Here is a 13681-nt window from a genome sequence, read left to right on the forward strand (position 1 = left end):
CTGTTCTGTCACTCCCCCTGTCCCTCCTCTTCTATCCTGCTACATTGGGACACTTCTCTACACTGTCTCTCCCCTTTCTCTGCTTTTATCCTGCTTACCTGGGACACATTTCTCAATTGTCTCTCTTCTCTCTGGTCTTTTATACTACTATAAACGGAATCTTCTCTGTACTGTCCCTCCTCCTTTCCCTGATCCTCTCTAAAGTGACATCTGGACAATTGTGTGTTGATTCTCCTCCTCTCCTTGCTCTTCTATCCTGCTACACAGGACACTTCTCTGTTCCGTCTCCCCTCCTCTCTCTGCTCTTCTATCCTGCTTCACGGGGACACTTCTCTGTACTGTCTCTCTCCCTCTCCCTGCTCTTCTATCCTGCTACACAGGACACTTCTCTGTTCCGTCTCCCCTCCTCTCTCTGCTCTTCTATCCTGCTACATGGGGACACTTATCTGTACTGTCTCTCCCCCTCTACCTGCTCTTCTATCCTGCTACACAGGACACTTCTCTGTTCTATCTCCCCTCCTCTCTCTGCTCTTCTATCCTGTTACACAGGGACATTTCTCTGTACTGTCTCTCCCTGCTCTTCTATCCTGCTACACAGGGACACTTCTCTGTACTGTCTCCCCCTTTCCCTGCTCTTCTATCCTGCTACACAGGACACTTCTCTGTACTGTCTCTCTCCCTCTCCCTGCTCTTCTATCCTGCTACACAGGACACTTCTCTGTACTGTCTCCTCCTCTCCCTGCTCTTCTATCCTGCTACATGGGGACACTCCTCTGTACTGTCTCCCCCTCTCCCTGCTCTTCTATCTTGCTACACAGGACACTTCTCTGTACTGTCTATCTCCCTCTCCCTGCTCTTCTATCCTGTACCATGAACACTTCCCTGCACTGTCTCCTCCTCTCCCTGCTCTTCTATCCTGTACCATGAACACTTCTCTGTACTGTCCCTCCCTCTCTCCCTTCTCTTCCATCCTGATACACAGGGAAATTTCTTTGTACTGTCTCTCTGTCACTTCAATCCTGTAACATGAAGACACTTCTCTGTTCTTTTCCTTCTCCTCTCCCTTCTCCTCTATCCTGCTACATGGGGACACTTATCTGTACTGTCTCTCCGCCTCTCTCTGCTCTTCTATCTTGCTACATAGTACACTACTCTGTACTGTCCCTCCTCCTGTCCCTACTCTATACGAGACACGCAGACAATTGTGCATTGTCTCTCCCCTCTCCCTGAGCTTCTATCCTGCTGCATGGGGACACTTCTCTGTACTGTCTCTCCCCCTATCCCTACCCTTCTATCCTGCTACATGGGGACACTTATCTATACTTACTCTCTCCCTCTCCCTGCTCTTCAAACCTACTACAGGGGGACACTTCTCTGTACTGTCTCTCCCGCTCTCCCTTCTCTTCTATCCTGCTACATGGGAACACTTTTCTGTACTGTCTCTCCCCCTTCGTCTTTTCTTCTATCTTTCATTCCTTGACACAGGGACAATTCTCTCTACTGTCTCTCCCTGTCCTCCTATCCTCTGATACTTCTCTGTACTGTCCATCCCAGTATCCCTTCTCTTTTATCCTGCGGCATAGAGAGACTTGTTTGTACTTTCTCTAGCCCACTTCCTGATTTTCTATCCAGGTACACAGGGACCTTTTCAGTACTGTCTTTCCTTCTGCTCTTCAATCCTGCTACACAGGGACTTTTCTCTGTACTTTCCTTCCCTCTCTCTCTGCTCCTCATTCCTTCTACAGGGGGTGACTTCTCGGTACTGTCTCTCCACCTGTCCATGCTCTTCTCTCCTGCTACACAGGGACACTTCTCTGTACTGTCTCTCCCCCTCTCCCTGCTCTTCTCTCCTGCTACACAGGGACACTTCTCTGTACTGTCTCTCCCCCTCTCCCTGCTCTTCTATCCTGCTACACAGGACACTTCTCTGTACTGTCTCTCCCCCTCTCACTGCTCTTCTCTCCTGCTAAATGACGACACTTCTCAGTGCTGTCTCTCCCCCATCTCCCTGCTCTTATATCCTCCCACATGAGGACACTTCTCTGTACTGTCTCTCCTCTTCCATTCTTTTACAAAGGACACTTCTCTTCTCTGTTCTGTCTGTCCCCGTATCCCTGTTTTTTTATCCTGTGACATAGGGAGACTTTTCTGTACTGTTTCTACCCCTCTCCCTGCTTTTCTATTTCTGTTCTATCTTTCCTCCTGCTCTTCTATCCTGCTCAACGGGACAGTTTTTCATTGCTGTCCCAGCCGCTCTATCTGATCTTCAATTTGTTATATGGGGACACTTCTCTGAAATATCTTTCCCCTTCTCCCTGCTCTTCTTTTTGCTTCACAGGGACATTACTATGTAATGTCCCTCCTCCTTTCCCTGTTCCTTTATCCCACAACATGCGGACAATTGTGTATAGTCTCTGCAACTCTCCCTCCACTTCTGTCCTGGTACACAGGAAATTTCTCTGTACTGTCTCTCCCCCTCTCCCTGCTCTTCTATCCTGCTACACAGGACACTTCTCTGTTCTGTCTCTCCCCCTCCCCCCGCTCTTCTATCCTGATACACAGGACACTTCTCTGTACTGTCTCTCCCCTCTCCCTGCTCTTCTATCCTGCTACACAGGACACTTCTCTGTACTGTCTCTCCCCCTCTCCTTGCTCTTCTATCCTGATACACGGGAAACTTCTCTGTACTGTCTCTCCCCCTCTCCCTGCTTTTCTATCCTGATACATAACGACACTTCTCTGTAATGTCTCTCCCTCTCCCTGCTCTTCTATACTGCTACACAGGGCACTTCTCTGTACTGACTCTCCCCCTCTCTCTGCTGTTCTATCCTGCTACACAGGACACTTCTCTGTACTGTCTCTCCCCCTCTCTCTGCTCTTCTATTCTGCTACATGGGACACTTCTTTGTGTTGTCTTTCCCTGCTCTTCTATCCTGCTAAACAGGGACACTTCTCTGTACTGTCTCTCCACCTACCCCTGCTCTTCTATCCTGCTACACTGGGACACTTCTCTGTACTGTCTCCCCTCCTCTCCCTGCTCTTCTATCCTGCTACACTGGGACACTTCTCTGTCCTGTCTCCACCCTATCACTGCTCTTCTATCCTGCTGCACAGAACACTTCTTTGTACTGTCTCTCCCTGCTCTTCTATCCTGCTACACTGGGACACTTCTCTGTACTGTCTCTCCCCTCTGCCTGAGGTTCTATCCTGCTACATGCGGACACTTCTCTGTCCTGTCTCCACCCTCTCACTGCTCTTCTATCCTGCTACATAGGGACACTTCTCTGTACTGTCTCTCCCTGCTCATCTATCCTGCTACATGGGACACTTCTCTGTACCGTCTCCCCCTGCTCTTCTATCCTGCTACATGGGCACACTTCTCTGTACTGTCTCTCTCCCTCTCCCTGCTCTTCTATCCTGCTACACAGGACACTTCTCTCTACTGTCTCTCCCCCTCTCTCTGCTGTTCTATCCTGCTACACAGGACATTTCTCTGTACTGTCTCTCCCCCTCTCCCTGCTCTTCTATCCTGCTACACGAGACACTTGTTTGTACTGTCGTTCTCCCTCTCTCTGCTCTTCTATCCTGCTACACAGGACATTTCTCTGAACTATCTCTCCCCTCTCCCTCCTCTATTATCCTGCTACACAGGACAATTATCTGTTCTGTCTCTCCCCCTCTCTATGCTCTTCTATCCTGCTACATGGGACACTTCTCTGTACTGTCTCTCCCTGCTCTTCTATCCTGCTACACAGGACAATTATCTGTTCTGTCTCTCCCCCTCTCTATGCTCTTCTATCCTGCTACACAGGAAACTTCTCTGTACTGTCTCCCCCTGCTCTTCTATCCTGCTAAACAGGGACACTTCTCTGTACTGTCTCTCCACCTCCCCCTGCTCTTCGATCCTGATACACAGGACACTTCTCTGTACTGTCTCTCCCTCTCTCCCTGCTCTTCTATGCTGCTACATGCGGACACTTCTCTGTACTGTCTCTCCACCTCCCCCTGCTCTTCTATCCTGCTACATGGGCACACTTCTCTGTACTGTCTCTCCCACTCTCCCTGCTCTTCTATCCTGCTACATGGGACACTTCTCTGTATCGTCTCTCCCTGCTCTTCTATCCTGCTACACAGGACTCTTCTCTGTACTGTCTATGCCCCATCTTCCTGCTCTTCTATCCTGATACACAGGACACTTCTCTGTCCTGTCTCTCCCCCTGTCCCTACTCTTCTATCCTGCTAAACAAGGGCACTTCTCTGTATTGTCTCTCCCTGCTCTTCTATCCTGCTAAACAGGGACACTTCTCTGTCCTGTCTCTCCACCTCCCCCTACTCTTCTATCCTGCTACACGGGGACACTTCTCTGTCCTGTCTCTCCACCTCCCCCTACTCTTCTATCCTACTACATGGGGACACTTCTCTGTACTGTCTCTCCTTCTCTCCCTGCTCTTCTATCCTGATACACGGGACACTTCTCTGTACTGTCTCTCCCCCTCTCCCTGCCCTTCTATCCTGCTACATGGGACACTTCTCTGTACCATCTCTCCCTGCTCTTCTATCCTGCTACACAGGGACACTTCTCTGTACTGTCTCTCCACCTCTCCCTGCTCTTCTATCCTGCTACACAGGACACTGCTCTGTCCTGTCTCCACCCTCTCACTGCTCTTCTATGCTGCTACACAGGACTCTTCTCTGTACTGTCTATGCCCCATCTTCCTGCTCTTCTATCCTGATACATAGGACACTTCTCTGTACTGTCTCTCCCCCTCTCCCTGCCCTTCTATCCTGCTACATGGGACACTTCTCTGTACCGTCTCTCCCTGCTCTTCTATCCTGCTACACAGGGACACTTCTCTGTACTGTCTCTCCACCTCTCCCTGCTCTTCTATCCTGCTACACAGGACACTGCTCTGTCCTGTCTCCACCCTCTCACTGCTGTTCTATCCTGCTACACAGGACATTTCTCTGTACTGTCTCTCCCCTCTCCCTGCTCTTCTATCCTGCTACACGAGACACTTGTTTGTACTGTCGTTCTCCCTCTCTCTGCTCTTCTATCCTGCTACACAGGACATTTCTCTGAACTATCTCTCCCCTCTCCCTCCTCTATTATCCTGCTACACAGGACAATTATCTGTTCTGTCTCTCCCCCTCTCTATGCTCTTCTATCCTGCTACATGGGACACTTCTCTGTACTGTCTCTCCCTGCTCTTCTATCCTGCTACACAGGACAATTATCTGTTCTGTCTCTCCCCCTCTCTATGCTCTTCTATCCTGCTACACAGGAAACTTCTCTGTACTGTCTCCCCCTGCTCTTCTATCCTGCTAAACAGGGACACTTCTCTGTACTGTCTCTCCACCTCCCCCTGCTCTTTGATCCTGATACACAGGACACTTCTCTGTACTGTCTCCCCCTGCTCTTCTATCCTGCTACACAGGGACACTTCTCTGTACTGTCTCTCTACCTCCCCCTGCTCTTCGATCCTGATACACAGGGACACTTCTCTGTACTGTCTCTCCCTCTCTCCCTGCTCTTCTATGCTGCTACATGTGGACACTTCTCTGTACTATCTCTCCACCTCCCCCTGCTCTTCTATCCTGCTATATGGGCACACTTCTCTGTACTGTCTCTCCCACTCTCCCTGCTCTTCTATCCTGCTACATGGGACACTTCTCTGTACCGTCTCTCCCTGCTCTTCTATCCTGCTACACAGGACTCTTCTCTGTACTGTCTATGCCCCATCTTCCTGCTCTTCTATCCTGATACACAGGACACTTCTCTGTCCTGTCTCTCCCCCTGTCCCTACTCTTCTATCCTGCTAAACAAGGGCACTTCTCTGTATTGTCTCTCCCTGCTCTTCTATCCTGCTAAACAGGGGCACTTCTCTGTCCTGTCTCTCCACCTCCCCCTACTCTTCTATCCTGCTACACGGGGACACTTCTCTGTCCTGTCTCTCCACCTCCCCCTACTCTTCTATCCTACTACATGGGGACACTTCTCTGTACTGTCTCTCCTTCTCTCCCTGCTCTTCTATCCTGATACACGGGACACTTCTCTGTACTGTCTCTCCCCCTCTCCCTGCCCTTCTATCCTGCTACATGGGACACTTCTCTGTACCGTCTCTCCCTGCTCTTCTATCCTGCTACACAGGGACACTTCTCTGTACTGTCTCTCCACCTCTCCCTGCTCTTCTATCCTGCTACACAGGACACTGCTCTGTCCTGTCTCCACCCTCTCACTGCTCTTCTATGCTGCTACACAGGACTCTTCTCTGTACTGTCTATGCCCCATCTTCCTGCTCTTCTATCCTGATACATAGGACACTTCTCTGTCCTGTCTCTCCCCCTGTCCCTACTCTTCTATTCTGCTACACAGGACACTTCTCTGTACTGTCTCTCCCCCTCCCCCCGCTCTTCTATCCTGCTACACAGGACACTTCTCTGTTCTGTCTCTCCCCCTCCCCCCGCTCTTCTATCCTGATACACAGGACACTTCTCTGTACTGTCTCTCCCCCTCTCCCTGCTCTTCTTTCCTGCTACACAGGACACTTCTCTGTACTGTCTCTCCCCCTCTCCCTGCTCTTCAATCCTGCTACACAGGACACTTCTCTGTACTGTCTCTCCCCCTCTCCCTGCTCTTCTATCCTGCTACATGGGACACTTCTCTGTTCTGTCTCTCCCCCTCCCCCCGCTCTTCTATCCTGATACACAGGACACTTCTCTGTACTGTCTCTCCTCCTCTCCCTGCTCTTCTATCCTGATACACAGGACACTTCTCTGTACTGTCTCTCCTCCTCTCCCTGCTCTTCTATTCTGCTACACAGGACACTTCTCTGTTCTGTCTCTCCCCCTGTCCCTACTCTTCTATCCTGCTACACAGGGACACTTCTCTGTACTGTCTCTCCCACTCTCCCTGCTCTTCTATCTTGCTACACAGGGACACTTCTCTGTACTGTCTCTCCCCCTCTCCCTGCTCTTCTATCCTGCTACACAGGACACTTCTCTGTTCTGTCTCTCCCCCTCCCCCCGCTCTTCTATCCTGCTACACAGGACACTTCTCTGTACTGTCTCTCCCCTCTCCCTGCTCTTCTATCCTGCTACACAGGACACTTCTCTGTACTGTCTCTCCCCCACTCCCTGCTCTTCTATCCTGCTACATGGGACACTTCTCTGTACTGTCTCTCCCCCTCTCCCTGCTCTTCTATCCTGCTACACAGGACACTTCTCTGTACTGTCTCTCCCCCTCTCCCTGCTATTCTATCCTGATACACAGGACACTTCACTGTACTGTCGCTAGCCCTCTCCCTGCTCTTCTATCCTGCTACACATGACACTTCTCTGTACTGTCTCTCCCCTCTCCCTGCTCTTCTATCCTGCTACACAGGACACTGTCTCTCCCCCTTTCCCTGCTCTTCTATCCTGCTACACATGACACTTCTCTGTACTGTCTCTCCCCTCTCCCCGCTCTTCTATCCTGCTACACAGGACACTTCTCTGTACTGTCTCTCCCCCTCTCCCTGCTCTTCTATCCTGCTACACAGGACACTTCTCTGTACTGTCTCTCCCCCTCTCCCTGCTCTTCTATCCTGCTACATGGGACACTTCTCTGTACTGTCTCTCCCCCTCTCCCTGCTCTTCTATCCTGATACACAGGACACTTCTCTGTACTGTCTCTCCCTGCTCTTCTATCCTGATACACAGGACACTTCTCTGTACTGTCTCTTCCCCTATCCCTGCTCTTCTATCCTGCTACATAGGACACTTCTCTGTACTGTCTCCTCCTCTCCCTGCTCTTCTATCCTGCTACACAGGACACTTCTCTGTACTGTCTCTCCCCCTCTCCCTGCTCTTTAAGCCTACTACAGGGGGACACTTCTCTGTACAGTCTTCCCCTCTTACTGCTCACTCTGCAGTGAGTTGTGTAATAATCAGGGTCTTGTACATTATAATCAGTGATGTCTCTGGGTTATTACAGGTTTATCAGAGCTGCTCCTGCATTGAGTCCATGGGTTTCCCCTCAGTAAATTCCTCCGTGGTCCTCGGCTCGTGTCCTCGCAGTGACGGCTGTGAGCAGATGTTCCTCATCTACGTTATCTCCCAAATCTTTACCACTTTTATCTTTGCCATCGGGGGGTCGGCTGCGTACGTCATAGTCTTGTGGTGAGTCTCATTGTGTCCGAGCTCCGGCCGTACCCACAATCCTCTTGTGCTGTGGAGATGTGATCCTTCGGCTTCTTTCAAATGTCATTATTTTCATAAAATTGTCAATTAGTGTTGAAATCATTCCTTTTGTGTTTTTTACATTAATGCTGTTGCCTTAGTATTGACCTGTGACAGAATCTCATATCAAGGTCATCACTAGATGGTCAGATACTGGATAGCACACGGCTATATAAACTAAAATGTGGCACCGAAATACAGAGTTCTGGTGTCATTTTAAACAGGAGAATCTCCTGGATTGTGTATTTGGATGCCACAGAACTGGTTTTATCCACGGATGACGTTGGGCCGGAGAGTGGTTTTCATAGTAAGATCCCAGTAGGAGCTCTGTAGGGACGTGTTGCCCTTAGAAAGACAATCTCCTCTTTAAAATGACAGCAGAACTGTGTTTCATGGTACAGAATGACAATGTGTCCCCTCCATCCTGTCAGCTGAAGGCATCAGGGATTATCAGGGAGAAGGAGGAGGGAGAAGACAGCGGGACTGAGGCGGAGGAGGAGGAGGAGGGAGAAGGAGGAGGGAGGAGACAGTGGGACTGAGGCGGAGGAGGAGGAGGAGGGAGAAGGAGGAGAGAGGAGACAGCGGGACTGAGGCGGAGGAGGAGGGAGAATGAGGAGGGAGGAGACAGCGGGACTGAGGCGGAGGAGGAGGAGGAGGAGGGAGAAGGAGGAGGGAGGTGACAGCAGGACTGAGGCGGAGGAGGAGGAGGAGGAGGGAGAAGGAGGAGGGAGGTGACAGCGGGACTGAGGCGGAGGAGGAGGAGGAGGAGGGAGAAGGAGGAGGGAGGTGACAGCGGGACTGAGGCGGAGGAGGAGGAGGAGGGAGAAGGAGGAGACAGCGGGACTGAGGCGAAGGAGGAGGAGGAGGGAGAAGGAGGAGGGAGGAGACAGCGGGACTGAGGCGGAGGAGGAGGAGGAGGGAGAAGGAGGAGGGAGGAGACAGCGGGACTGAGGCGGAGGAGGAGGGAGAAGGAGGAGGGAGGAGACAGCAGGAGGAGGGAGGAGGAGGAGGGAGAAGGAGGAGGGAGAAGACAGCGGGACTGAGGCGGAGGAGGAGGAGGAGTGGGGAGAAGGAGGAGGGAGGATACAGCGGGATTGAGGCGGAGGAGGAGGAGGAGGGAGAAGGAGGAGGGAGGAGACAGCAGGACTGAGGCGGAGGAGGAGGAGGAGGGAGAAGGAGGAGGGAGGAGACAGCAGGACTGAGGCGGAGGAGGAGGAGGGAGGAGGAGGAGGGAGAAGGAGGAGGGAGGAGACAGCAGGACTGAGGCGGAGGAGGAGGAGGGAGGAGGAGGAGGGAGAAGGAGGAGGGAGGAGACAGCAGGACTGAGGCGGAGGAGGAGGAGGGAGGAGGAGGAGGGAGAAGGAGGAGGGAGGAGACAGCAGGACTGAGGCGGAGGAGGAGGAGGGAGGAGGAGGAGGGAGAAGGAGGAGGGAGGAGACAGCGGGACTGAGGCGGAGGAGGAGGAGGAGGGAGAAGGAGGAGGGAGGAGACAGCGGGACTGAGGCGGAGGAGGAGGAGGAGGAGGGAGAAGGAGGAGGGAGGAGACAGCGGGACTGAGGAGGAGGAGGGAGAAGGAGGAGGGAGGAGACAGCGGGACTGAGGCGGAGGAGGAGGGAGAAGGAGGAGGGAGGAGACAGCGGGACTGAGGCGGAGGAGGAGGAGGAGGGAGAAGGAGGAGGGAGGAGACAGCGGGACTGAGGCGGAGGAGGAGGAGGAGGGAGAAGGAGGAGGGAGGAGACAGCGGGACTGAGGCAGAGGAGGAGGAGGAGGGAGAAGACAGCGGGACTGAGGAGGAGGAGAGAGAAGGAGGAGGGAGAAGACAGCGGGACTGAGGAGGAGGGAGAAGGGAGAAGGAGGAGGGAGAAGGGAGAAGGAGGAGGGAGAAGACAGCGGGACGGAGGAGGAGGAGGAAGAAGAGGAAGAGGAGGAAGAGGAAGAAGGCAGCGGGACTGAGGAGGAGGAGGAGGGAGAAGGCAGCGGGACTGAGGAGGAGGAGGAGGAGGGAGAAGGCATCGGGACTGAGGAGGAGGAGGAGGAGGGAGAAGGCAGCGGGACTGAGGAGGAGGAGGAGGACATGGATGACTAGTGACTGTTTTTTGTCTCTGTCCCCCTGCAGGTGCGTCTCTCCGGAGCTGAAGGCGCTGGGGGTCGGTGTCTACATGTTACTCATAAGAGTGACAGGTGAGGAGGGGCCCGAAAAAAATGAAAGCTCCAAAGCCCCCATTACAGTGGAGTCCCCAGGGACAGCCCCTCGATATTTTGTAGGGGGTGTGACCCTGTAATAGGAGGGGTTACCTTCATTTTAACCCCGTGTCCTGTTCTTCCTCAGCTGGAATCCCGGCTCCGATTTACTTTGGGGCTCTAATCGACAGAACCTGCCTGATGTGGGGGACAAGGCTCTGCGGAGGGCGGGGGGCTTGTCGCTTGTATGACACCCACTCCCTCAGGTAAGTATGAGACCCCCGAGTGATGGATCTGACCACAGCCATGGGTAAAACTGTGTGTATTCACCAGCCATGAGGCCGTAGCCACCGATACATGATACATGGATAGCCACCGATACGGCCATAGCCACCGATACATGATACACGGATAGCCACCGATACGGCCGTAGCCACCGATACATGATACAGGGATAGCCACCAATACATGATACAGGGATAGCCACCAATACATGATACAGGGATAGGCACCGATACATGATACAGGGATAGCCACCGATACACCCATAGCCACCGATACACCCATAGCCACCGATACACCCATAGTCACCGATACACCCATAGTCACCGATACACCCATAGTCACCGATACACCCATAGTCACCGATACACCCATAGCCACCGATACACCCATAGCCACCGATACACCCATAGCCACCGATACATCCATAGCCACCGATACATCCATAGCCACCGATACACCCATAGTCACCGATACATCCATAGTCACCGATACACCCATAGTTACCGATACATCCATAGCCACCGATACATCCATAGCCACCGATACATCCATAGTCACCGATACATCCATAGTCACCGATACATCCATAGTCACTGATACATCCATAGTCACCGATACATCCATAGTCACTGATACATCCATAGTCACTGATACATCCATAGTCACCGATACATCCATAGTCACTGATACATCCATAGTACATAGTACACCCCTTGAACTTAGTACACTCTGCACTGCTCTTATTAAATGTTCCCCAATGTGTTATAATTTAATCCTGATTGAAGTGGGGATACAAACTGTTCATAATATGACGTGATTCCTCCTCCCCTGCAGGAACACCTTCCTGGGCCTCACTGTTGGGATCCGGGCCCCGTCCTTCCTCTTATTCCTCTGCTTTATATTTATGGTGAAGAAGAAGTATCCAGCGAAGACAGGGAACGAGGCCAAGAGACCGGAGCCCCCCGAAGATGGTGGGAAAGGGGCGAGCGATGCCCCCGAAATAGAGAAACAGACTTTTATATAGTGACCCCCACCCAAATATCATGAGAAGTCCTGGTACACGGATCCTGATAGGTTCTGGTCACATGACTGCTCACACAATGTACAGATCTAATAAAATATATCCACAGCTGCCTCACGTCTCTATAAGTCCTGCCTGTATATCCTGTGTGAGGGGTAGTCACAGCCCCGCCCCCTGCCTGTATATCCTGTGTGAGAGGTAGTCACAGCCCCGCCCCTGCCTGTATATCCTGTGTGAGAGGTAGTCACAGCCCCGCCCCCTGCCTGTATATCCTGTGTGAGAGGTAGTCACAGCCCCGCCCCCTGCCTGTATATCCTGTGTGAGGGGTAGTCACAGCCCCGCCCCCTGCCTGTATATCCTGTGTGAGAGGGAGTCACAGCCCCGCCCCCTGCCTGTTTATCCTGTGTGAGAGGTAGTCACAGCCCCGCCCCCTGCCTGTGTATCCTGTGAGAGAGGTAGTCACAGCCCCGCCCCCTGCCTGTATATCCTGTGTGATGCCCCGCCCCCTGCCTGTATATCCTGTGTGAGAGGTAGTCACAGCCCCGCCCCCTGCCTGTATATCCTGTGAGAGAGGTAGTCACAGCCCCGCCCCCTGCCTGTATATCCTGTGTGAGAGGTAGTCACAGCCCCGCCCCCTGCCTGTATATCCTGTGTGAGAGGTAGTCACAGCCCCGCCCCCTGCCTGTATATCCTGTGAGAGAGGTAGTCACAGCCCCGCCCCCTGCCTGTATATCCTGTGTGAGAGGTAGTCACAGCCCCGCCCCCTGCCTGTATATCCTGTGTGAGAGATAGTCACAGCCCCGCCCCCTGCCTGTATCTCCTGTGTGAGAGGTAGTCACAGCCCCGCCCCCTGCCTGTATATCCTGTGTGAGAGGTAGTCACAGCCCCGCCCCCTGCCTGTATATCCTGTGTGAGAGGTAGTCACAGCCCCACCCCCTGCCTGTATATCCTGTGTGATGGTAGTCACAGCCCCGCCCCCTGCCTGTATATCCTGTGAGAGGTAGTCACAGCCCCGCCCCCTGCCTGTATATCCTGTGTGAGAGGTAGTCACAGCCCCACCCCCTGCCTGTATATCCTGTGTGAGAGGTAGTCACAGCCCCTCCCCCTGCCTGTATATCCTGTGAGAGGTAGTCACAGCCCCGCCCCCTGCCTGTATATCCTGTGTGAGAGGTAGTCACAGCCCCTCCCCCTGCCTGTATATCCTGTGAGAGGTAGTCACAGCCCCGCCCCCTGCCTGTATATCCTGTGTGAGAGGTAGTCACAGCCCCGCCCCCTGCCTGTATATCCTGTGTGAGGGGTAGTCACATCCCCGCCCCCTGCCTGTATATCCTGTGTGAGAGGTGGTCACAGCCCCGCCCCCTGCCTGTATATCCTGTGTGATGGTAGTCACAGCCCCGCCCCCTGCCTGTATATCCTGTGTGAGAGGTAGTCACAGCCCCGCCCCCTACCAGAGAGGGGTGTGAGAGATAGTCACAGCCCCGCCCCCTGCCTGTATATCCTGTGTGAGAGGTAGTCACAGCCCCGCCCCCTGCCTGTATATCCTGTGTGAGAGGTAGTCACAGCCCCGCCCCCTGCCTGTATATCCTGTGTGAGAGGTAGTCACAGCCCGCCCCCTGCCTGTATATCCTGTGTGAGAGGTAGTCACAGCCCCCGCCCCCTGCCTGTATATCCTGTGTGAGAGGTAGTCACAGCCCCGCCCCCTGCATGTATATCCTGTGTGAGAGGTAGTCACAGCCCCGCCCCCTGCCTGTATATCCTGTGTGATGGTAGTCACAGCCCCGCCCCCTGCCTGTATATCCTGTGTGAGAGGTAGTCACAGCCCCGCCCCCTGCCTGTATATCCTGTGTGAGAGGTAGTCAATCTTTTTATTTATAAAACACAAATACAAAATATTCACACGATACATATATACACATTATACACATGATACATATTAGATACATATATGCACAAGACAATTATAAGCCCCTCATCCTA

General features: G+C 53.0%; 1 protein-coding gene across 2 annotated transcripts in view; it reads left to right on the plus strand.

The window, feature by feature from the left end:
- Window positions 1-11817, plus strand: part of LOC140125888 (solute carrier organic anion transporter family member 1B3-like) — a 52181-nt gene extending 40364 nt beyond the window's left edge. For both annotated transcript variants that reach the window (XM_072144773.1, XM_072144772.1), the window contains exons 13-16: window positions 7973-8157; window positions 10334-10398; window positions 10547-10664; window positions 11518-11817. In XM_072144773.1, the coding sequence (XP_072000874.1) occupies window positions 7973-8157; window positions 10334-10398; window positions 10547-10664; window positions 11518-11707 (558 nt within the window). In that variant the 3' untranslated portion in view covers window positions 11708-11817. The remainder of the gene's footprint in view (window positions 1-7972; window positions 8158-10333; window positions 10399-10546; window positions 10665-11517) is intronic.
- The last annotated feature ends 1864 nt before the right edge of the window (window positions 11818-13681 follow it).

Source organism: Engystomops pustulosus, chromosome 4 (assembly GCF_040894005.1).
Source record: "Engystomops pustulosus chromosome 4, aEngPut4.maternal, whole genome shotgun sequence".
In the NCBI taxonomy this organism is placed as follows: Eukaryota; Metazoa; Chordata; class Amphibia; order Anura; family Leptodactylidae; genus Engystomops; species Engystomops pustulosus.